The 26,539-nt window shown below is 42.3% G+C and overlaps 1 protein-coding gene across 2 annotated transcripts in view; it reads left to right on the top strand.

Annotated features, from left to right (window-relative positions):
* Positions 1-26,539, top strand: part of TRAM2 (translocation associated membrane protein 2) — a 157,668-nt gene that overhangs the window by 63,589 nt on the left and 67,540 nt on the right. The window contains exons 3-4 of one of the 2 annotated variants that reach the window (XM_069236147.1): positions 22,450-22,559; positions 25,665-25,781. In XM_069236147.1, coding sequence (XP_069092248.1) covers positions 22,450-22,559; positions 25,665-25,781 — 227 coding nt within the window. The remainder of the gene's footprint in view (positions 1-22,449; positions 22,560-25,664; positions 25,782-26,539) is intronic. The other variant, XM_069236148.1, reaches the window with a different exon arrangement.

Genomic DNA, 26,539 nt, shown 5'->3' with positions numbered 1-26,539 from the left:
CATAATGACCACATAACTTGCACAGGGACCTTCTTTTGCATACTGGAAGTTGGTCAGATCCTCCCATTCTTGAACAAGCACTGTCAAAGCAAATGGGTCTGGGAAAGCAAGCAAAAACAAATTCTTTTTTTTTTTGCAAACCTATGCAAAAAGTGTTAACAAATACAAATAAGGTAGTGGCTCAGCTATCAACCCTGCACTGAAGTGGATTATTTTTTCATGTAGCTGTTCTCTAAAGATCAGGCATAATGCTATCTCTCACAGTGCAAGACAGCCATTGGATGAAATGCGCGGACCCCGTGCCCCTTAATGTATGCTGTGTTGGGTAGGAACTATTCCTGAGTGACACTTGAACACATCAATGGATGCAAATGGCTGTCCAAAAGCCCTATTATGCAAGTATATATGTTTGTTATTTTAATATTAATTTATTTGGAAACGTGAGATGGATAAGACGGCTAAAACCTTTCTTTAGGCCAGACCTAAAAAGCTGTTCTCGACTTGGGCAATATTGCCATTTGCTAGTGCTTTACAGAACTACCATTATGTGGAAAAATAATTAGGAAGGTCACCCAAGCTGACCCCCACCCAACTGCTAGACGAAATCAACAAGCCTGTGGTAGATGACTACTAGTCCAGTTTCAGAGAATCCTGCAGCAATGCGAAAGCAACTATCCAGATGCTCTTTTATGCTAATGATTAGGTGCATGCAACAACTTCTTTTGCTTTTCTGGTTTAGCTTCCTTTAATGCCATTGATCATCAAGGCCCGATCAACATCCTTGTATCAAGCTCAGAGTTTAGCTACACGTGTGCTGGTTTTCCTTAAAATGTGACTGATAGCAACTCACATAAATTGTCCTTTCCTGATACAGAGGCTACCAGTAATATGTGGCGTTCCTGGTTACCATCCTCTACTCACATTCAATCTGTGACCTTATGTTCAATCATGAAATCAAAGCTTACTAGTAACTAAACGTAGCTTAGCCCCAGAGACTCCACATAGGCTCTTGAGATCCAGTTGGCAGTCTATCTCAATTTCAAATCCAAAAAAGAGCAACTTTTTCATCATTGTGAACAGCACCCTGCGAGCTGATATGCAAGACTGGGTCTTCATTTTGAAGCTGGACAGATTCACATAACAGCTTTCCCCAGTCGGCCCTCCTAGAATCCCCTTACCTTTTGAAACTCCGCAAGGTGAAAGGTTAATTTCATTTTAGCATAGTAGGTCATCCCCAAAATCAGATGTAAAGCCATTATCCAAGTCTTATTTCTCTTTGTGCCTGGATATTGACAATGCTGTAGCCTTGCTTTTCCCAAAGTCCACTCAAGAGCATCCACTACGGCTCTCCATCTGACCCAAGCCCTCACCACATCCTCAACAAAGCAAGCTCTGTCATCGCACCCCAACTACGGAAGATCATCGACAGCTCCTTCGAGTCCGCCACCTTCCCGGAGAGCTGGAAACACGCCGAGATCAGCACCTTCCTCAAAAAACCCAAGGCGGACCCAAAGGACCTCAAGAACTTCCGGCCTATCTCCCTGCTCCCCTTCCCAGCAAAAGTCATCGAGAAGGTTGTCAACAGACAACTAACCCGCTTCCTCAAGGAGAACCGCACCCTGGACCCTTCCCAATCCAGATTCCGCAGCAACCACAGCACCAAAACCGCCCTCATCGCCGCCACCGACGACATCAGAACCATACTGGACAGTGGCAAAACCGCGGCCCTCATCCTCCTAGACCTCTCAGCCGCGTTCGACACAGTCTGCCAGCACACCATACGCTCACCCCTCAGCAATGTGGGAATCCACGACAGAGCCCTGGACTGGGTCACCTCCTTTCTCACCTGCATATCCCAGAGAGTCCACCTCCCCCGTTCCGCTTGGAGGCCACCAAAATCATCTCCGGCGTACCCCAGGGTTCGTCCCTCAGCCCGACCCTCTTCAACGTCTACATGGCCCCGCTCGCTAACGTGGCCCGATCCCACAACCTCAGCATCCTCTCATACGCCGATGACACCCAGCTGATCCTCTCCCTCACCAAGGACTCCGCCAAGACCAACCTCCACAAAGGAATGAAGGCCATCGCCGAATGGATGAAGAGCAGCTGCCTTAAACTCAATTCCGACAAGACGGAAGTCCTCATCTTTGGCTCCACCCCCTCCGCATGGGATTACTTCCGGTGGCCTGCCACTCCCTGAACCACTCAGACTCCCACCGACCACGCACGCAACCTAGGATTCATCTTGGACCCCTCACTATCCATGACCCAGCAAGTCAATGCCATCTTCTCCTCCTGCTTCAACACCCTCCGCATGCTCTAAAAGATCTACAGATGGATACCCACCAAAACCAGAAGAACAGTCACCCAAGCCCTCGTAAGCAGCAAACTGGACTATGGCAATGCCCTCTACGCAGGAACCATGGCCAAACTCCAGAAGAGGATGCAATGCATCCAGAACGCCTCCACACGCCTCATCCTGGACATCCCCTGCCACTGCCACATCACATACCACCTGAAAAATCTACACTGGCTCCCAGTCAACAAGAGAATCACCTTCAAACTCCTCACCCATGCTCACAAAGCACTGCACAACACCGGACCAGAATACCTCAACAGACGACTCTCCTCTGCACCCTGACCCGGCATTTCCTCTCCGCCGACCTCGCCCTCGCAACCCTCCCACGCGTCCACAGAACTACAACCGGCGGTAGATCATTCTCTCACCTCGCCACCAAAACGTGGATCACTCTTCCCACCCACCTGCGTCAGACCAAAAACCTCCTTACCTTTAGGAAACTTCTCAAGACCTGGCTGTTCGAGCAGTAGCAGCACCTCCTCTCCCCCACTACCACCTACCACTCCCCCCCCCCCCTTTCCCTCCTCCGTGCCCTGAGACCCTCACAGGTGAGTAGTGCGCTTTACAAATTCCTAATTGATTGATTGATTGAAGAGTTCCTTACATGCCTACGTTTGACTTACCAGAGCAATCTAGTGACACCACTTCCACCTTTAACAAACCTAGCTGTTCCCATAATATTTTAAAGACTTGCTACATCAACTTCAAATCAGTAACCACAAACACACTGTCTGGCTTGGCAGGAAAAAAAAGTAGGTTTCTTGATTGCAGTGCACCACATAAACACATGACTTAGCCAGGCTTCTACTCAAGAAATACAAAAAGGGAAATACCATAAGACAAACATTTTCAAGCTCACCTGGGGCATTTAGAATCACATCCCACCACAGATCATGCTTGATCCTTTTTTGTTCCACTTGATATTAAGTTGAACACCAACCTATCAAAGGTGCACCTTATCTACCCCTTACAGGGAAACTTGCTACCACTAAACAAGCATTGGCAAATCTAGTAGGTCTCACCTATGCAAGAGCTGTTGGCTTTGCCAATGTGTTTTATCCATGTTGTTCACAAGCATGGCTGCTCTTCAGCATGGCTAAACATTTGGCATAGAAGATATTGGCATGGAGTAGCAGGGAGTGACATAAGAGGGAATAGTGTTGTAAAGTGAGGTGTTGCAGCATTGCAGAATGCAGAGGTGTGGTGCAGAGTAGACTAGAGTGTCAAAGAGTCCAGTGTCCTAGAGTGTAGCAACGTAGACTAGAGTGGTGCCGAGTAGAATGCAGTGGAGTGCTGCAGAGTGCAGTGACTTTTAGTGGAGTGGAGTGATGTGCATTGGCATAAGGTAGAGTGCAATAGGGTAGATTGAAGTGTTGCAGAGTGGAGTGCAGTGGTGTATATTAGAGTGCAGGGGCGTAGTGTAGAATGGCATAGAGTACAGTGGTGCAGAGGAGATTGGCATAGAGTGCAGTGGTTTAGCATAGAGTGGCGTAGAGTGCAGTGGCGCAGACTGGAGTAGAGTGGATTGTTTCAGAGCAGAGTGATGTGGCTTACAGTGCAGTGGCACAGAGTCCAGTGTTGCAGAGTGGTGTGGTGTGCTGCAAAGTAGAGTGGGGTGGCCTGGACTGGAGTGATGTAGAGTGCAGTTGTGTAGAATAGTGCATTGACATATAACATACTATATAGTAGTGTACAGTAGAGGAGAGAAACGTGGAGTGAAGTGTCGTAGAATGCAGTGGCATAGAGTGGAGAGGTGCAGAGTAAAGTGCAGTGGTGTGGTGCAGAGTGGAATGGTGTAAAGTGGAGTATGCATGGTGCAGTAGTGTTGCCAATTCAGACACATTTTCAATTGAAATGACAATTATATTTGCATAGGCATACAGTTTTACTGCTAAAAGTATGCAGCACACAAATGATAATGTGTGTACATGTCATCACCTAGTATATTGATTTGTTTTGCTTGTATTAAAATATTTGTTTCCCCCACAATTCAGAATTACAAAAAGTGTACTTTATTTGTGCTTTCCTAATTCTAATGTAATCTGAATTGTATGCACAGTTCATTACAGAAATTTCAACTTTGTTGTTTATTATAAAAAAAAAAAAAAGCCTTTCACTGCACGATTGTCACATAAATCGTCAGACTTTGCAGTCAGATTAAGTAAAAGTAAACACCAGGCTCCCTTGGAAGACAAAACCTGACATTTGACCTCTGTCTTTGAATGCACAGCAAATATGACAAAGTAAGAACAATATTTTAAAGCCTGTTTACAGAAAGGGAGTACTCGGAAGTATACAGTAAATTAGCAATGCTCTTCATGAGGGACAAACTCAAGCTGGACAGCCTAAAACAAATAAAACCAGCGAATAGAAAGCCAGAAAGCGTGAGTTACAAACCACAAAGCCAATGGTAAGCAAGGGTAGAATGCGTTCCCAGGGAAGCTTTTACAAATGTCCCCAAGATGTCTTTAGCAAATCAGACAGCTTTGCTATCTGGTAGGCTTCGGTCTAAATATGGTGGAGTAGGACGATGCTTAGAGTAATTATCAGTGGCTGAGATTAATTCAAGTTTTTTTTAAGCATAACTTTTTTTTTTGTATTCTGCGTTGTGATGTCCTTAGTGTTACGGGTATTGCCAGACATGGGACTATTGCTCATTGGACCATGTACAGTGCACTAATGCCTTTTGACTAGGTTTACATATAAAAATACTATATTTGTGCATACATATATACGTACTCTACCACTAGAACCAAGCTGCACCTGACTGAAGAGGCCCAGTTAGGCTGAAAGCTGTCTTAATTTGCTTGTGGTAAAGTTTAGAGAGAATCTGGCTTGACAGTTCAGGTTAGACTGTTCCTATTGGAGCAAGAATGATTAGCATATGGGTGGGTATAACCTTAGGCGACATGGTGGGCAAAAAATGATAGAGTGGGAAGTGGTCTGAGTAATTACTAGCGACTGAGATATTTCAAGTGTTCCACCTATCATTCTATTGTATTTTTCATTTTGACACCCAAAACTCGGGGCACTTCGTCTTCCTCCTCTGTTGCTTTTCCACCAACAAACCATTATTGGAAAACTCATCAGTTCTCTTTTGTCATAGCTAGATGAGTGCGATATAGGTCCTATTGACTACATACATAGCAATGTCTCATTGGGTATATTACAAGATCCTAAAAAACAGTGCACAGGAATGATAATTGTCTTGCTAGGCTACAGTCTTCAAAATAACAACTTCATGGATATCGCTCCATTTTTCTAATTGGCCTGATACCTTGGTTAGCAGTGAAGATGCACATTTATAAGGTTCTCCCAGACTATTTATGATGTAGGAATATGAGAAACTGATCCTATTATGTGTACATAATAGCGAACTGGATTTTCTTATAGTGCTTGATGCTTTAGACTGGTAAACAACTTTGGAAGAATGAGTAACTGAATCGTTCTTGTGTGGCATTTTTCTAAGTGCCTGGGGCAGTTGGAATATACTTGGGCATGTCCTGTAAGGCTAAGATCATTCACTGCTGGTGACACAGGACCAAGTAGGAAAGCCAAGGGGCTCCCTTAAGGCTCTCTCGGGCTGTAAGTGTGAGCATTCAGGGGTCACTCTAGGGAGTGGATGGGTGTAGAAACTCAGAACCAGTGTGAAACTATTGAGTATTATCAGTAACGTAAATGTCTCATCAGTTCTTTAGAAAAATAAATTATTTTTAATAACGAGTAAGTGAATAGTATATTAAGAAAATAAAATCTACTTAAAAAATCAGAAGGCCTCATCAACCTCTGGATCCAAGTTTACACAGTAAACATCTTAATATCTACCTTGTGCTGAGTGCTAGAGTTGCATTTAACATTGAGCCCTGCGGCCATTATAATTTTGGTGACATTTTTCTGGCTGGAGCAGAAATGTTCCAAAGTACTCTGGTTTCTTAACTACAAATATATTTTTAGAGTGACAGATTATCGGCAGGGATACCTGTACGCAAGATTTACTTTTATGTGTCCACCTATGGTACCCAATCATGCTCTCAAACACAAGAGGCACCCCCTAAAAATAGTAGAACCTCTATCATTTCATAATGATGATTGCAACACCCACCACCCAAACAAGAAGATTCTCTCCTACAGAAATTCTTCAAACCTTCCACAGTGTCTAGGTGGCCAGCAGATTGCCACTAGTGACCACAGGGGGATCAGATTCCAGTTTCTGAAGTTCCTGCCCATTTGGTCCCTTTGGCTTGTGGTGGGGAAAGTTCCTAATGTTTTGTCTCTCCGGAAATACCCAGTACCTAGAAGCTCCTCTACTGGTCGTGGTAGAATGTTTGTGGTATTGGAACTCCCACAGGAACCGGAGCCATGGACGTGGTTATCACTGGTCAAAACTGATGGACAGTGTACCATGTCTTTATCCATCGATATCTCTGGAACTGTAAGGAATAACAATGGTTCGAACGCTTCTGGAATCCACTCAATTTCCTCATGCGTGCAGGATGGGAACTACATGGCTGGGGAGTGAGGACTGTTTTTTGGTCCCTATTGGGTGAAAAGGAGGACATTTTGAGGGAGTCCCTTGTAAAAAGGATTGGTTGAGGGCAGAGGGGCTCCTTTACTCAGATAGGCAGTGCTTGTTTCTCCGTGTCCCGAGGACGGTCCTGACAACCAGTAGGTCCTTGTGCTTCCTTGGGATCAGGTCGTGCCTCTTGACAGGCGCAGATCAGCTCCTTGCATGTTCCCATCTCAGTTCAGGTCAAATAGCCTGGCAACTCTGCACGCATTTCTCACATTTAGGCTCTGACTGTAGTCTGAATGGGAATCCAGGAGAGTTTCTTCTGTTTCACTTTTCGTTCACTACACGTGTGTAAGCCTCATCAATTTCCAGTAGACACAGATGACTTGACCGAGGATGCCAGTATCTGCTTGGTGGCCAAGTCACTGTGCCAGAGCCAATTACAGGATGTGCAGTTTCTGAAAGTCCCTAAGCTCATCAAGACCTGAGAGCACTTTTCTCACGGTTGTGGTCACTTGTGGGATTCATGCCACTGGGACCGGTTTGGGCAGGCCGGAGTGTAATGTGCATTGACTGACTGTAATAAAGTTAGTTGCTCCGATCAGGAGTTTATATAAATATGTTTATTAATTAAAAATAGCCGCAACACAGAAACGATCCCTCGCCCACCTCCGTCTTCTCCATCGACTCCAACCGTCCTCTCCTGGAATGTAGAATTCTCGACATGCGCATGCTTGTCGAGAATTCTACAACACAACATATCCACCCCCTTTACAATGAATAACACAATAATGGATTGAAACCAATAATAGACCATCAAATACAAAGATACAAATACAAATTGCACATTAAAACCATCGGCAATAACATTCATTGGGTTAAAACAAATTGGAATTGCACAACCCCATATATCTTGAAACTATATACAAAGTTTTACTAGATACACAACATATGTAGAATAATTCAGAATCAACTTCACTCAACATAATCTCGTAAATATTCTGGAGGTTTACGAGGTCTTGACCCTATTCTTTTAGTTTGAACATTCCCTTTATTCATATCTATAAGTGTTTTCATCTCTGTTTCATGTTGATTCCCATTTTGCACATTATCCCTCTCCTGTACATCCACTCTTCCTTTATCCAACAAATCTTCATCACTCATAAACAAAAAAACACTATTCTCGTCTGGAACCCATCTCTGAGAGCATACCTTCCTCTTTCCATTTCCCTTACCTCTGCAATACAAGGCTACTCTCCTCTTATTCCACCGTTCACCATTTTCCAAAACAACATGAAATTCACGTACATCTTTAACTAAGTAGGGCCCTCTAAATTTCATAAAACTATTTCCAGTATTCACCACTCTAATTTTCACCAAATCTCCCTTATTAATATCCTTTTCTGAGACTGATCGTGATGTCCCTGCACTCTTTTGGATCGAATCTCCTTCCTCTAACACTGACACCAACCATGATGGGTAAACTCTTGTACATGCTTTCCTACCTCTCATCACCTCAAAAGGAATTCTACCCGTAACACTGTGCACAGTGGTGCGATACGCCCACACAAGATCATCAACCATGGTACGTACATTTTTGCCATTCCTTATAGCCATGTTGATAACCCCTTTTACCATCCGATTGCACCTCTCTACCATGCCATTAGCCTGAGGATTGTACAATGCAGTACGTGAATGATGTATCCCTGCGTGTTTAAGAAATTGCTCCATCTCATGGGAAACTAACTGTGTCCCATTATCTGTAATGAGTTTCGTTGGATAACCTTCTTCATGAAAAATCTCCTGCATTGTGTTAATAGTTGCTCTGGTAGTGATCTCCTTCATAAATTTCACTGTCAACCATTTTGAATGCACATCAATCATTACTAACGCATACTTTAGATCCCATGGAACACCATTCAAAGGTCCAATGAAATCCATACACACTGTATGCCACATTATGCCAGGATCTGATATGGATCCCGATAAACCTTGTTTTCCCACTTTAAACCTCTTCTCACTCTCCACACAATCAACACACCTTTCGACCCAATTACTAACATCGTTATCAATCCCTGGCCACCAAAAATGTTCCTTTAGTCTCTTCTTCGTTAAAGTCTGCCCTAAATGACCTTCGTGAGCCAACCAAAACAGTTTATACCTCACGCCCACCGGAGGAACAAACTTGTCACCCCTCACAACGATATTCCTAGTAACTATAGACAATTCCTCCAGAATTTTTGCATAGGGTCGAACTTGAGGGTTCAACGTACTCTCTCTCCTTTCTCCACCAACAATTAAATTCATTACGTCCTTTATCACCTCATCTTTTCTCATTTCCTCACACCATTCCTCACGCGATACCACACCTTGAGTGCATTCCAGCACGTCTTCAACACTTGCCACAGCACCTTCGCTCTCATAATCCTGCACACATTGTTTATCTACCTCATGCCAATTCAATGGCAAGCGAGATAGGCAATCTGCCTGAACGTTACGCCATCCAGGAATGTATTCTATAGTAAACTGATACTCCTGTAACCTTGCAGCTAATCTGGCCAGGCGTGGAGACACTTTGTTGGCACCCCCAGGTAACAGTACTCTCAACAATGGTTTATGATCAGTGCGTAATGTAATCTTACGTCCCCAAACATAAGTTCTGAAATACTCAATGCCCCACGATGCAGCCAATGTCTCTTTTTCGATGACTGAATAATTTTGTTCCGACTTGGTCAATGACCGTGATGCAAAAGCTACAGTCTCTTCACCTTTGTTAGAGTTCTGCGAAAGTACAGCTCCTAGTCCAATTGCACTCGCATCCACTGTTATAATAGTTTTAGCTTCAACATTGAAAGGTACCAAAACTTTTGCTGCACACATTTCTTTCTTTATATTTTGAAAAGCCATCTCTTGATCACCCTCCCATTGGAACTTTTGCCCCTTGTGTAAGAGTTTTCTTATACTCTCCGTTTTGTCAGCAAAATTCTTTATGAATTTGGAGTAGTACTCAATGAGTCCCATGAATGACCTCAGCTGTTCTTTATCCTGGGGGGGTGGAACCTTTTCAATGGCATCCAAAAGTTTCCTCATTGGTTTTACTCCTTGTTCAGAGAGGGTATAACCCAAATATTCAATTTCCTCAACTAAGAATTTAAATTTTTCTCTTTTTAGGGTTAGACCTGCACTCCTAACTCTCTCTAATGCACACTTGGTTATGTTTTTCCAAGGTTTCCCCAAAAATTAGGATGTCATCTTGAAAATACAGCACATTATCAACCCCTTCAAATATATCACTCATTATTCTTTGAAATACACCTGCCGCTGAAGCCAACCCAAATGGCATCCTATTAAACTGATAAACCCCTTCCATAGTAATAAACGCAGTTAACTCTTTGGATTCATCATGCAATTTGACCTGGTGATATGCACTCCTAAGATCTAGCTTTAAAAAGTATTTCCCCCCTCTCAGGAGTAAAATCAACTCATTAATATTGGGCAATGGATAATTATCCACCACAATATTCTGGTTAAGTGTTCTGAGGTCGACACAGAATCTCAAAGACCCAGCAGGCTTACTTGTGATGACCACTCGGGAGATCCAACATGATGTTTCAATGCGTTCTATAATACCCTCTTGTACCATGTCACAAATCATCTTTTTTACCTCACCCCTTGCCTTAATAGGAACCCTCCTCAATTTGTGCTGCACAGGAACAGCATCTTTCCTTAGCATGATCTTGTGTGTATACCCTTTAAGTTCTCCTACCTTATCAGCGAAAACTTCTTTGTATTCCTCCAATATATTACCTAAGTTATCATCTTGCAACAACATGACCGTATTGTCTGTCCTGGGATCCAATTTTATGTGTAAATCATACTGATGATGCCAACCAAGAATTGGTGGACCATTAGTAGCCACATAAACTTTGCCCTCAATTTGTCTCCCTGCAAAACTTATATTGGCTAACATGTAGCCAATTATATCTATTTTCTCACCTTGATACCCACCAGGATTGATATCTTTTGGTAGAAGACGCACATTGGGCCATTCTTTACTTAATAAGCTCTTGGGCACAATTGTATATAACGAACCAGAATCAATCATCAGTCGCACCTTTCTCCCACGTACCATAAAATTTGCAGTCGGTCTGGGAGGTCTATGTATACTTCTTATTTCCTGTCCCGTGTTCTCTATGGATAAAACTCTATCTATTTCCTCGGCCTCCTCCATATAATCTTGATGAATGACCCCCACTCTAGATTTTCCAGTACTTTTACACATACGTGCAAAATGCCCCTTTTTACCACACTTCATGCAGTCTTTACCCAAGGCAAAACAAGATTTTGAGTCTGTATTGTGAAACTTACTCCCACATCTCGTACAACCCTTACTGTAATACTTGTTGACATTGTTATTCTTATTAACACCCTTGAGCATACGCCCCCCTTTTGTATTTGTCAAAACATCATTTCCTTCTGTCATAGTACAAGTTGTATTTGTTTCAGAACTGCCATTAGATACCCTCTCCTTCTTTTCCATTTCCCTCATACAATATTCAGATTGTTCAACAACTTTTGCTATATCGATAGCATCTTTCAACGACGGATTCTTGGCTGCCCATAACCTCTCCTGCATTTTTTTGCTATGACACTGAACGATTAATTGATCTCGTATTAATTCTTCAGTCATTGCACCAAATTGACATTTGGTGGATAACTCTCTTAACCTTGTGACAAATTCGTCAATACTCTCCTCATATCTTTGTGGTTGAGTATAGAATGTATGTCTTGCCATGACAATGTTGATTTCTTTCGAAAATCTTTTTTCCAATCTTTTCCACGCCTCCTTATATACATCCATTTCCGGTTGACCTTCTTCTATTAATGGTTGAGGTAAGTACTTAAATACACGTTGGCCTTCCTCACCCATAGTACTTAAAAGAATAGCTTTTTTTCTTTCAGGTCTCAAATCCTGGCCATCAAGTGCTACCAAATAATTCTCAAAAATGTCAATCCATTCACCCCAAGGAATTGGTGGATTACCTGGTTGTGCAAGGAATGTGGGAGGTGGCACTATACCTTGCGTATTGGTAGCCATGGTAACACACAATGTTACAGTATGGACAAACTATTGTTAGATATATTTTGTTCTAAGAAAAGTCCTGCCCACTAAGTCTTAATACATAAATGTAGGCAATATCTAACATCGGTGATAAACAGTTTCAGTCTTGTGTGATGATTATCCCACATTAAATTGTCCAATTTCAAAATAAAATCGATTTTATACTCTCAAGATGGCCGCCACGTTATTCCAGCCTGTATTTCTACCCCCAAGATGGCCGCCACATAATTCGGGTTTTTTTTTATAGGCGCTCGGGGTTGTTTTTTTTCTTTTTTCTTCTTGTATCTCTACCCCCAAGGTGGCCGCCACTTCATTTGGAGTTTTTTTTATAGGCGGTAGGGGTTGTTTTCTGGAGAAAAAAAAACCTAAAAAAAACCCAATATATTTCCTGCTCACTACGCGCTTCCTCCTCACAATTCATGCGCGTCGACCCTCTCCTTCGTGCCATCCGATGGAAGTCGCCATCGCAGTCAGGATCGCGGGTCCACTCTTGACGTTTCCGTGCCACGGTGACGCAGAGATGGAGGTAGGCGCTTGTCGCCAATGTAATAAAGTTAGTTGCTCCGATCAGGAGTTTATATAAATATGTTTATTAATTAAAAATAGCCGCAACACAGAAACGATCCCTCGCCCACCTCCGTCTTCTCCATCGACTCCAACCGTCCTCTCCTGGAATGTAGAATTCTCGACATGCGCGTGCTTGTCGAGAATTCTACAACACAACACTGACATGTGGAGAACTCGTGTCCGAGGAGGTACCACAACACTCAAGAGGGGGGTATTGGGGTTCGCACGGGCTGTCTACCTTCCCTCAACCACTTTGAAGAAGGGGCATGGAGAGTGTGTATGTGTAAGCTTGATGTCGGGGTTAAACATCACCTACACAGGATGAAGCAGTACACACAAGCAAGGTCCAGCAGACTTCAGCTCTCGCTATTCATTTGTAACTTTCACAACTCCACTTATAACATATGCATCCTTCATTCTTGTCCCAAACGTGAAGGTCGAGGCTCCCCGTCATGGGCTGGAGGACCATATTCAAGGCACGCTGGTGGGCAGTCTTCCTACATGGCTGCAGTAGAAAAAGCCTGTGCACTGGACTGTAAAATGCTGCCGCCAGTGCCATTTAGTTGAGAGGGCTCGACCTTCCATAATTGAAGAGGAGGTACACTTTGGATGATCCCCTGACTTCAGAGTCACGCTTCGAATAAATGAAATGAGCCCCTCCTGTGGGCTTTGCACGATTGTCAGGCTTACAGGGAGGACACCTGGGCTGTGCTAAAAACTACACAGACAGGACACACAACTTCAAAAAAAGTAATGCAGAAGATTTTCGTTCCAGCAATCCAACTGGTGTAACAACTGGGATCCGAACCTGCTCGAATTGGTGATACATGAGACATCAGCCCACAGCACTGTATCTGCCTTTGATGCTGCAGTGATTGTACAGTCAAATTTCTGCTACCAGCATGTTTTTCTTTTATATCATCAGGGTGATGCGTATTTATTTTTAGGTTTCACCTGCACAGCGCTGTACTTGCGAAGTCTTATGGTACTAAAAAAAATAATCTTTAAAGTGACCAAGAACCCGCCTCTACTTAGCCCCTTACTTACCTGAATTTCCCGTTTGTTCATTCAAACTTTTCTCCAACTTCACTTGAATTTACTTGCTTTTTATTGGCTAGCAGGTCACTTCCTGCTGTGCTTTCTGTTCCTGTTTTGCCATTGTGTGGATTGTGGCCAAAGTACCTTCAGGATTTTGGTGATTGGTTACTTGTTAGTGATAATACGCAAAAAGATGAACTGAACGCAAGTCAATTTGCATTGAAATGTGTATAAACATGTCGACCATCTTGCAATGGAGTATTGAGTGCAGATATAAAGCAAGCAGCGACTGTGCTTGTTATGTTGTGGTTTTAATAACTTAATAATTACATTTCTGATGATTAACAAGTGTAAATATTAAAATGAATTGTGTGTTCGATTCTTAATTACCACTCAGTCATTTCTAGTGGCACCGGAGCCACAAGGTGTCAGAACCCTTCTAAACACCAAATACTGCTATATTCTACTACTAAACAGGAAGTCACAAGTGCAGTAAACTTGCAGGTGTAAGCATCATTATTTGAATGGTGCAGCAGGTGCAGTGGCACCATGCCTAAAAGCTCTTGGAACCCCACTAAACACAAATCCGTTATCTTGCAGGCATTGATGCCATGATTTGAAAGGTACAGTGGCAAAAAGTAGTCATAGCTCCTCTAAACACCAAATATTGCTATATTTTACTACTAAACAGACAGTCACAATTGTGGTCACCTTTGCAGTTAAAAGGGGCATGATTTTAATGGTGCAGCAGGTGCAGTAGCACTTTACTAACTACACATTACTATACTCCTATGCCATATTAAATAAGGGACAAATTACAAGGTTCGAATCCTCGGATATTAATCACAACATAAAAACTATTAACCGTTTATCTAATTGAAAACAAACATTATTGTAACCTTTTTCTAATATGTATAATCTAGTAAGTAAGGTAGAATGCAAAAGAAAACAAGCATTTGCAATGCAACGGGTCTCGTGTTTGCTCATGTTAGAGCTGATAGCGTTGTAAACTCCTAACCCGACTTTTCACCTATCGGCAAAAGTGCATTTATGTACCTAACCCTAAAAAGTGCAATTAACTATGTAAAACGCTCGACTTCTGCCAAGCGAAATCACGCTAGTAAATTAGAGAAAAAGTAGTCCACGAGCCAGACAGAAAACAGCGAGCCTCGCATGTTTTCTGTACTTGGTCCCTGCGCTCGAGGAGGGCTAGCCACCGGAAAAGGCATGACGTATGCATGCCTTTGACTAATGAAAGCAAGCAGATTTTATTAGGCAAGCCCACGAACCAATGAAAAACACTGATGTGACGTCCGCAGGACTCGGTGCCCTTTTCTAAAAACTAAAGTGTCTCGCTGCGATACGCATGCGTGAGCGCATGCAACGCAGACTCGACCCTAAAAACAAAGGTACAACCCATTGGCTTTGCCAGTGCTTGTTTATTTTTGAGGTAGGCAGCGCAGCTTCGGCAGTTCATAAGTGGCAGGCACAATGTTGCTTTCACACACAGGTCAGCCTGCAACGTTTAATTAAGCTTCTCTGATGGACTAGATAGAAAAATGAATCGAAACTCGCTATCTGGAGTAACAAGAGCACATCTTGAATTGTCAGCGAATTTAAAATTCAAGAACTACATTGATCACAATGCTGTGTGACAAAGGAAGTAAAGGGCCACCACCGCCTAACATTAGTGAAGGCTCAGGCCTATGAAATGTTATTTCTTTGTTTGTGGTGACTACTACTCCTGCTTTCCATGCTCGTGCTTTTCTAACTGGCATGTTTATCCAGTAAGCTGCTGCCACCTTAGGTTATCAGCTTTGCCCCTGTGTTCCAGTAACTCAACAGAGGGCATGCCTGTAAAGATCATGTTCACGTGGCATCATACTATGGTGCGGTGTGCACATGGTGCGCCTGGAAGCAGGCAACACGCACTGTTGGAGCAGATTGGCGTCTGGCACTGATAGCAAGTGACAGCTGCAATTGGAGTGACCTGCACATGCACTTACACACACATTTACACACCACTTTACTGTGCCTGTAAAGATGACTGGTCTACAGAGAAATCACCATCATTCTTCATGTCTCCTGGCTTGAGGCCCCTTTCTTCAGTTTAAAAATACTAAAACAAGTCTTCTCTGGGAGCACACTCTTAGTTCATTGTCCTCTCCTCCACAGGGAGGGAGCAATCCTTCCCATGGAGACTTCAGAGCATCATTGCCACCTTTAACCATATGTTCAGCTTGCAGTAAAGCCAGGCGCCAGTGTTTCCTCTTCGGTGAGCAGTCTTTAAATCTCTCTACATATATTATCCTGTTATTCGTTACCGTTTTCGAATCAAAATTAACTCGTTTGCCTTGTAGGGTTTTTTTGTATTATTTTTCAGTTTAATATTTCTTTATTAATTACTGTTTACATTAGTACATCAAAAAACTCATGAGACTTTTCACCAAGTGTTGCCTTTCGATACAGTGGATTACAGGGTTCATAGAGTAGGTATTGACCACGAGCCAGCATCAACCAAAGGTTTAGTAAATACTACTCCGGACTGTAATACATATGATGCATGGGGTTGTTGGTGTGAGGGGGTGTCACCCGTATGACAGTGGTCATACCCAACCTCCATTTATTCTGGGGACACGTAACCACACACAAGGAATTACCAGAGCCGGCTAATTTCAGTCTGCTCTATTTCCATCTAGTTCATCATTATCTTTGATGTTGGGGTGGGGGGCATGTCTCCAGACCCACCATCTAGTTTAGCTGAGATTATCGTCCAGTCTCCATGCAGAATACGTTTTTCAATCCTTTGTTGCTGTGCAGCTGTAGCTGTGATCTTCACTTCTGACCATTTTCGCACTTTGGTCAACCACTCTTTCCCACTGGGGCAGCACCCATCTTCCATTTTATCACTGTCTTGCATCTCACTAATACCATAGCCAAATCGGCGAATGTATTGGTGCTTGTTTTATTAATAGATTGATTTAGGCCAGACCGCAAAACCTAAAAAGACAATAAAATGCCCCACTGTTCTAACCCAGCCTTAACCCACACCAGCACATCAATAGTGAGAGGTGGAAGAAGAGGGACTGAGTATGTTTGAGTGTGCAAAGGCCGGTATGATTGCATGAATAAGTATTTGGCTTGACAATGAACATAAATGGTAACTGTGACATGTTTTCAGGTAGGGCCGTGTTTTTGATTAAGTTAAAGTATCTAACATTGAGGTGGTTATTGGATAGTTTATTATTATGGTAATGCAGTGTTATCATTGGCGATACACTAATTTCTATAGTGTAATTATATTTATATAGCGCTCACTACACCCGATGAGACGTTGAACTGCTTTTTTGGCGATTAGTCTGCTACTTCAAAACCCAAAGGTTGATTAGTGGTGGATTAATAGGGGGGAAATATGAATTGTTACTGGAAGTGGTAGACATGTGAGTCTGTTAGTTGGGTGAATAGGATAAAGCAGTGGTTCTTAACCTTTTGACTTCTATGGACTCCCACTTAATCATTACTGGAACCTGGGAAACGCTGCAGAATCATTATTGGAATCCAGTGATTCATTGCTGAATGCTTGGGACCACTTTTGATAATTTCGAACTCAAACAGTATACAAAATATACAGAAGTAAGCATTCTTCAAACAAATACACAAGTGATGAGATTTAATTCGCAAACAATTTTAAAAAGTCAAAGTTTTAATTTTAATAGGTAGTTTGGGGCTTGTCTAAATTCAGTTGAGGGCACTAATTGTTTATACCACTGATACTCACAAACTACGGCCTGGGGCCTGCATGCGGCCCTCCTAACCATTACATGCGGCCCCCTGGGCAACAGCAGCACTGGGCAGCTTTTTTAGGGTCTCAGCGTGAACAATAAAAAGATGTTAAATAAACAGACGGGTGTTTATCTAAAGGTTAAATTGTATTTAAAAATTAAGTAACTAGGGAGTACTGCCCCGCTCAACTTCAAGAACATTATTAATTTCTAAAGAAATTTTGCAGCAAAAGTGTAAAAATATGATAGTCTTTACAAAATTCAAAAAGCGCATATAATTAACACGCAGAACAATGTTACCTTAGTACATCAGGGTATATCAGTGCATTGAGAAGTATTATTTCAAAAGGGATAGCTTTCAAACATAAATTTAGAAACATTTTTTCTTCCCACCACCCTGACAATAATGTCACTGATGAAGTAAAGCGGCAAGTCAGTTATGTGCACTCTTTGGGTGTCCTGGGTTCTTTTTATGAATTAGCAGCAGTATAGTCAAACGCAGGAGAAGGTTTTGAACAGCACACATCCTGACGTCATGTATTTAGAAGTCCTCGTATTTGTGAAAAAGTAGGGGGAAATGAAATAAAACAATTGTCTATGATCACACAATTTGGGATAGTGGGAAATCTGGGACTATTCCACGTTTTTTCTGCTTTTAGCATTGTGCAGTTTAGCCACTAAAAGTATATGCTTTGCGTCCCCCACACCCGTCTTACTGCCAACTACCCCCATCTGACCGCCACCTCTCTGGAATCAATGCAGCCCTCTGCCACACAAAGACCAAACTTATCGGTCCCTGGGAAAATGTTTGCGAGTATCTATGTTTTATACCTTATTCTGTTTTATGAACTTGCACTGCTCCCATGAATCAGTCTGAGGATACAAATTTCATTTTTAGCTTCCAATTTCAAATTCTTTCTCTTTTACAGAATGCTTTAAAGTTTGCAACTGTACATTTTGCTTCTTTATTTATATACACTTTATTAATCTCTCATGGTTATTTAATTTTCTAAGAAGTCACAAACCCCCTGAGTAGGCTTCATGGACCCCGGTGGTCACTGGACGACAGCTTAAGAACCACTGGGATAGAAGAAGGATAGAGGAGGGAAGAGTTTAGAAAGATTATTTGGGAGTTCATAGTAGTAAAAGATGTTTAAGATGAGTCATAAGGCCTGTTAGTTGGATGAACAGAATAAAGAATGGCTAGAGGAGGTCAGGAGTTTGGAAAGAGTTGTTTGGGAGCTAGTGGTAGTAACAGGTTTGGGTTGAGTCAAAGAGTGAATGTAGGGTAGGGGATATTTTGGGAGAGGGCTAGAATGAGTCATAGAGTGGTGACTTGAGGTTTGGGTGATTAGTTATTTGTTTCTCTGCAGTAGGAGGAAATTATATAAATACGTAGGAAGAGGACCACACATAAGAGGTATACATGCAAAGAGACTTTAATATGATACACATGTGGACAAAATCAAGAGATATAAAAGTGTACTGGATAAAGTCCCATATATAGAAATAGGAATAAATATTTACAAGTTCAGACTTTCCGTTTTTGCTGTAATTGAAATATTTTTCCTTTTATTAATTTATTTATATGTCCTTATAGCCTTACTCTATATATTTTACCAGCTTTACGGGGTTTTGCAATTAAGAACCTGGTTTGCATCTATTTGTAAGTAACATAGTTGAAATCCCGCAAACAGTGCGTTTTGTAGTGTGGTGTTTTGTGCTTGAAAACATCTTTGATGTTGATTAGAGTATTAGTGTGTGGTAAAAAGGAAGTAACTAGGGAGTTATAGAAAGTTCTGACATACTCTTTAGATGCCAGTTTGTTATAATAGTTTGGGTATTTTATAGTGATGTTTTATTTATTTTTTACTTTAGATTTTATCCATGTCTAATTATCATGAAGGTTGTGATACTGCACACTGCCTACTTTGTTACTTTGAGTGTGAAATGATGACACTAGTAGGAACATTTAGTGGGGTGGGAGTTAATGTTCAGTTAGTAAGTAAATTACAGAAAGCTAGTACCTTTTTAACTATAGAGTATCATGGCTTTTTAGATTGTGTGGTATAGGCACTGTCAACTATTAGTCAGCTTAACTCTCTTTGAACTTTAGTTGTATTGTTTCTTGTAGAGTTACAGCTCTTAAGGTGTTTGAGGTGAGCCTCATTGAGAATAGGCTGCTGAGGCAGTGGACAACTCTGCCAGCCCTCCTTTCCCCTCTTCTTTCAGGCACATGAGGAGTAGGACAGCTGTCAACTCGGCCAGGATCCTGTCTGCAGTGGCATACGATCCCAAAGCAGCGGTGACATGTCACATACCTCATAGGTTCGGGTCAGGTGACGACTTCTCTCAGAAGCCAGTTCTCCATTGTACACAGTGTGCTGAGGCAGCTGTCCTGTAACCTGGAGCTTCTTCCCCCCTGAGGCCAAAGTTGGTCTGGAAGTCTAACAAGTGGCATGTTTGCAATTGCGAATAGTGTGTCGGGACATCGGAGACCTGCCCAGGGCTTCTTTGGCACCACAAGTGGACCAGAGCAACTGACTTCTTTTCTTACTTCCATGTTCACTGCACCAAACTGTTCAAGGAATGTGACCAGCTGCCCAGGCCTTCCTTGATCCTTCTTTTGTTTAGAATAAGGCATAGAGCAGGTGACAGCTACCCTGGCACCCTGTTTGCCATTGTGAGCTCTGCTTTGCACCAACTGTCATCTTTTCCGGACCTTCTTGGACATAGTTCGCAAAACTTTAGGTAGAACTTTGGTTCTAAGTAGAACCAAAGTGGCTAACCTCTGCCTTGTAACGTCTTCTGCTCTTTGGCCATACTTGTCCCCCCCACGTTGCCCGGAGTGGGTTGTTTTCATATGTAGTTCCATTCAGTTCAATTATTTATTTATGATTCAGAACTCTGATGGATCTCCACATAAGAACGATATAAAAAGTACAAAATACAATCCTATATTCCAACGTACATAATTTCACTGAAACAATTTCAGGCAAATCATCAATATAGATTTAAAAAAACATTTTTAAAAAGTGAAAATTTTTGGCACATACCATTCCTTTAGGAGGAAAGGACAAGCATTGGTGAGCCTCATGCGCTGATTTTACATTGTATTTTAAAAACACTTGTCCCAATAAGTGACGACTTGCAAAGTGCAAGGAAGGACATGCGAAAATTACATGATTTAGATCTTGGACCTGGAGATTACACAAATCACAAAATCTCTCTCCTTTAAGCACAGCTTTCCAAATGCCTGTTAAACTTTTTAGGAGTAACACATTTAATCTTAGCAGTATAATTGTTGTCGAACCCCGTGTGGGAAATTCCAAGCAAGATGAGATTGGTTTTCTTTCCATAAACAGCTTTTTAGTATAACCATATTTCTGTCATGACGCTGGTATAACAAAATATCTCGGTCCAAACTTACTTTGTAGGAACATTTTTTTTATAGTTTTCTGTCCCAAAAATGTAACTAGCTTTTAAAAAGGAACAGGAGAATGTACTTTTTTCTTTTCTTAAGGTGACGATTTTCTGCCTTAAAGCACCATGTACTGACCCCACTTTTCAATCAGACAGGCAGTTCCCCCACCTCAAAATTTCTGCTAGTGCTGTAACAAAAGTTGACAATAGTTCAAACCCCAGGCGTAGGATGTATGGCGCTGCCATGGAATTCCGATTACAAATCTGACTCGATGCAGCCTTCAATTGCATCGAAGAGGCTCCTATATCTCATATCCATCACCCCGCAAGCATAACGTAACGAGGAAGAAATTTGTAACCTATAGACCGATAATATATGGGCAAAATGCCTTCTCCTACACATTTTGTATAATCTGTTAATAGGGCTAGCTTGGAACGTAGTCTTATTCGAACAGTGTTTTTTACATGATCGTATTCACCGCAGTTACTAGAGAAGATTTTTACCTAAATCTTGATATAATTGAACCTTTTCCGTTTTTTTTTTTTTTGCACAGTTAGTGCACTGTCTTGCTCAAGTGCAAGGGAGGCCGGTAGGCACTACTCTGCAGTCCATGAAATTCTTCAGGCCACGAAGGTTAAAATAGTTTTACACCCCAACCTCACAGGCCTGGGTGTAGGGTTAGAACTTAAAGAAAAGGAGTCAAGAGGGGGAGGAATTACATAGAGGGAGAAAGCGGTAGAGAGATAAATCTATATATCGAGCGCAGGAATGTGTTAATCTATTTGTGTTTATTACATATATTTAGTCTTCTGCACTGTATGTAACAACGATGTGTCCTTGTAAAGCCCTCTGCCATCCTTTTCAAGCAAGTGTGGCATTTAGGTTGTTAATCCATTAATAAATGAATACTCTGAAAAGCAGTGAGATTACACGTGTAGAGTAAAGCAAATTTCAGGCCAGGATTCTAAAACCAAAAAAGTGAAACAACTGTACATCGTTGTCAGAAAAATAAAAAAATAAAGATTGTTGGGTTAAAAGTTCGCTTATGATTGGGCAGATAAAAATCACATATATTAGCTGCTTGTTCGAGGATAGAGGAAAAAGATGTTCTCTTCTGCTCCCCACTGATCACATGAAACAGTACAAACTTGGCTCAATGACACGAACCTTGATGGCTTTGAACCCCAACTGTCACTAAATACCAAGTCACTTGGTTTCCCTCGACACCAACCTTAACCCCTCAAGTTAACACATTGGGCAGAAAAAAAGACAGACTGCCGGGTACCAGCTATCTCAGAGCACTACATCAGTGTGTTAACCGTCCAGAAACCAGCTATCTAACCTATCACTCATTGACTTTGTGTTTGTCTCTGACCTTGTACAGTGCTCCACTGCTTTTTGGCTAGTTTAGTGCTGTAGGAATACCACATAAATGCATACATGCATATATATTGTCTCCATATCTTGATGCAGTTCTACGGTACTGAAAGTCTTTTCAGTGCCATCATCCCAGCAGGTTGGTAAATGTGCCTTAGATGTCTAGTAAAGTGAAGATGTCAGTCCTATGCTCTTGTATAAATAATCACACTTTGGAGTATGTCATGATTTTAGGGCAACTCGAACCAACACTTCTTTATTCTTTTCTAGATGGTGAATTAGTGTACTATCGCTATGGTATCAAAGATCTGGTGACTATTCTGTTTTATATCATCATTGCACTCATCCTGCATGCCGTGGTTCAGGAGTATGCTTTAGACGTAAGTACTTTTTCACAGCGTCAGTTTTTTATTTATTTTTATTAAATCAGTTGATGTGAAAAGTATGTTGTCTTGGATGCCATTCTTACCACTTCATCTGTCAATTTTGCCTGTAAATCCCAATTATTGTTAATAGGATCTGGGATTTCAACAGGCACAGATGGACTTGAACCTGCAGGAAACAGCTACTAGTTATCTGCATTTTGTTAGTCGAGGTTAGACGAGGGAACATGTGTGTCCATTGTCCATGTCAGGAACTACTTCCAAAGGCCCCATTACAGGTTGAACAGTAAAATGGGGTGGTAATACTGTGCTTGGTATTACATCACTTTTTTACTTCTCCAAGTATGAGTCTCCGAATGGGGAATAACATGTAGGATACAGAATTTTACTGGTGCCCACAAGTCCACTGGAAGTGCTGGATGAATGGAGGCTTTATGTTGCGATGTATTTGTGTCACATGCCTGAGAAACTACACTACACGCTTAGGATGGCAAAAGATAGGACAGATGAGGTTGTGGTGCGACGGACAATGTTACCGATGCTCTGGCATTGCTTAACTGACCAAGATTCTGGGGGGAGGGTCTAGGTGCCGTTTATGCAGTATTCACCCGGCATTAGGTCTCCGGAGTTGTGTTATTAGGCGTACCATCTCCTGGATTCTTCTCATTGCACGCCAATAGTGGAACACAGATGGCACTGCTAGCGGGGATGGCTGTGCAAATTATAACCGCCCTCTTGGGGAAAGTGGTCACTCTGGCATGGAAAGATTGATTTTCACACTGTATTTAAGGTTTAGTAGGGTACTCCGCTCTGAGCTTCCCCAGCATTACAGCCTAGATGATAATTCCTCATGTCGGTTACAGTAGATGTACCATGGGCGGCTTCCTGCGCTAAGGCACAATCTAACACAATTATCAGGTGCCCAATTACAATGTTGATTTGCAGCACCATTCCCCATGTGTGAGGCAGGTGTGGGTTGGTCCAGATGAATAGGGTTTTTTGGGAGTGGGGTTTATTGGTTGATTCATTCTGCTGCATTGCTGGAGTTCTCCCTAGCCGGTCTGTTTGTAGGCGATGATATGTTATCATACTAAAATCGTTAAACATGGTTTGTGCATAGAAAAGTAGTGCAGAGATATGTACCTGGTTGTAGTATTTCTCCATTCACTGTCTGCTAAAGAGAGATCCAGCAGTACCCACACTCATCTGTCAGAGGGCAGGTTGGTGGCTCATTAAAACAGGATTTTAATAAATGATGTACAATGGATTAGGGCTCCTTTTGTGCTTGCAGTAAAGTTATATTTTGTTTTTCTCGTATAGTGTAAGAAATTAACATGGTTCTTTCACGTCCTTATTGCCCCACCAGATATCTTTTAGCGGCCTTCCACTTCTGTCTGTCCTCCTCCAGCACCACACACCCATTTACTCCCTCGTCCTGTCCTTTTCTCACCCTCCCTCACCAGTCTGGGAGGGCCAGATCTGCATCATAATTTTAGGATAGCTTCTGACTTATGTCCATCTTCACTCCTCATTCCTTCCTCTTTGTGACTCCACTTCAATCTTTTGTCCAATTTCTGCCTATCTAGCCGCCTTCCCCGTGCACTCATTTCCATTTCTCTTTAGTTCATTTCCCAAATCCTTCTTCACTGGCCTTTTTCTGAATCAACTCAAATATCGTATTCTACTGAAAACAGAATACAACCATCTGATGTTCAGGGTCTTAAATTTGGGTTGTACTGGCAAGTGAGGTTGACCACTTCAGAGTACATCACATGGATCTTGACCAACAGCATTGTTGCTTACACCAGGAACTCAAGCTCAGCCTCTCATGCACTAACAGACAGCAATGCACCAGCAGAATGAAACAACCAAATAAAGCAAGAGACAGAACAGCCAAATTTCCTTACAGCCAGTAATTGATGTAGCAGTTGAGAAAAGTTACACGAATGCACCTTATTCTGAACTCAACTCTCCACTGCATCACACACATTTTATTCTCCAGGACACCACACCCTTACACTAAGCCCTCATTACGAGTCTGGCGGTCCTAAGACCGCCAGACTCACGGTGGCGGTATGACCGTGGCGAAAGCACCATGGTAGGACAGCTGGCACTGCCAGTTTCCCTCCACAGGAGGGGCCGGCGGTCCTAATCCATCAAGGGCAGCGCTGCATATAGCGCCGCCCTGGTTATTACGAGTCCCCTCTCCACCAGCTTTTGCATGGCGGTAGTGCCGCCATGTAAAAGTTGGCAGAGAAGGGGGGCAGGGGGCCCCATTCGCTTTGCAGACAGTGAAAAGTACGACTGGTACTGTTGCACCCTATGCACGTAACATTGCCGCCGGCTCAATTATGAGCCGGTGTCAATGTTTGGTGCTGTTCCCCTCTGACCCACCAGGGAGCTTGTAATGGGGCATGCAGGAAGGTAGTCGCACTGGTGGCTACCTGACCGCAGGAGTTAAGCGGGCGGGCTTTTCCACCTGCCAAACCCATAATGCGGCCCCAAGTCTCTTATGCTCCAACTATTAGCCCTCATCTTTGCCATGTCAACAGTTTTTACCCACCACATTAAACCGAATCACATTCTCTGAATTGTCCGTTAGGCAATGTCAGCACTTTGTATATCTCTACATTCAAATACAATACATAACATATTTGGTGTACAGTCATATTTTTAGTGGATTGTGTTGTGGAGTTCTGTCTGAGTCATTGTCAAGTAAAGTTTGAAAGTATGCATCGTATTCATCAAAGCATTGTACATCTGTATGCTGCTCAAGCCTCCCGTTTCCACATTTCCTTGCAATATTTTTGTGTCTCAAGGGGTGGTAGAGTGCACCACAACAGTGTGGTCTTTACACCCCAGGACTCGTACTATTCACGTTATTATTATCCTACCGTATTGTGGATATTTGTTTCTTGCATCTAATATGTTAGTTAAGTCTACACTGTACTGGATCACACCTCTTAAAATGCTTTGGGATCTTGGTTGGAACCGGGTATTTGGGTGTCATGCTCACCCTCTCAAATGTAGATTGAAAGAGGAGGGGAGATGAAAGAAACATAAATGCTTTTTCCAGTTTTTTCAATATTCTTGTTTTCACAGAAAATCACCCGACGGCTTCACCTCTCCAAAGCCAAGCACAGCAAGTTCAATGAATCAGGGCAGCTTGTAGCCTTTCATCTCAGCTCAATGTTTTGGTGTTTGTATGTAGCAGTAACGGTGAGTAAAGCGACTGTGTGTAGTATATATTTTATGGAAGTTCACATTCAGCTTAAAGGTGTCCAAGATTTGTTCCTGGCAAGATGAGATCCCTGTTATTATTTTCCGATACTGAGGACCAATAAAGTATGCTCGCCTTCTTAATTTATATCACTTACTGAGTCACAGCTTATTATGTAACCCTTGTGCATATGTTTGGAACCAGATTCCTTAGAGATCGGTATGGTAATTTACAGGCGAAGGCTCCCCAAACTACTCTGTTCCTATAGAAATTATATCTGTGCTTTCATTTTTGTGTTACAAAGAATAGAAAGAAAAAAATCCCCATTGGGTAAGGCCTCGGTCAAATATCACTTTGGGCACATTCATTGATAGCCTCTTTTCTTAATTCAATGGCGAACATGTCTTCTTACTCCAAGATGCCATCTTGGACTGGTGTTTTTAAGGTAGGTAGGATATAATACTTCTAGTTCTCAAAACTTTCATCCCTGTTGCTCTGTGAGACTAAACTAACTGCACTTCACTACAGCCACTGACCAAATGCCCTCACACTGTAATCCTATGCTCCTGTTCTGCGTGTAGTGATAAAGCATTAATTTTATCTTTAGGAAGTCTAGAAGGTTCTATGTGATAGATGGCGTGTTAGTCCTGTACTTTCTCATCTTGTTCCTCTCCCCAAACACGCCTACAAGTTCCAGGCAGGAGGCAGCTCAACTAGGCCCAGAGGTGGAGCCATCAGAGTTCCCCCTCACAAGTTA

The sequence above is a fragment of the Pleurodeles waltl genome, chromosome 5 (genome assembly GCF_031143425.1).
Source record: "Pleurodeles waltl isolate 20211129_DDA chromosome 5, aPleWal1.hap1.20221129, whole genome shotgun sequence".
NCBI classification, from domain to species: Eukaryota; Metazoa; Chordata; class Amphibia; order Caudata; family Salamandridae; genus Pleurodeles; species Pleurodeles waltl.
This window is presented reverse-complemented; position numbering and strand designations above follow the sequence as displayed.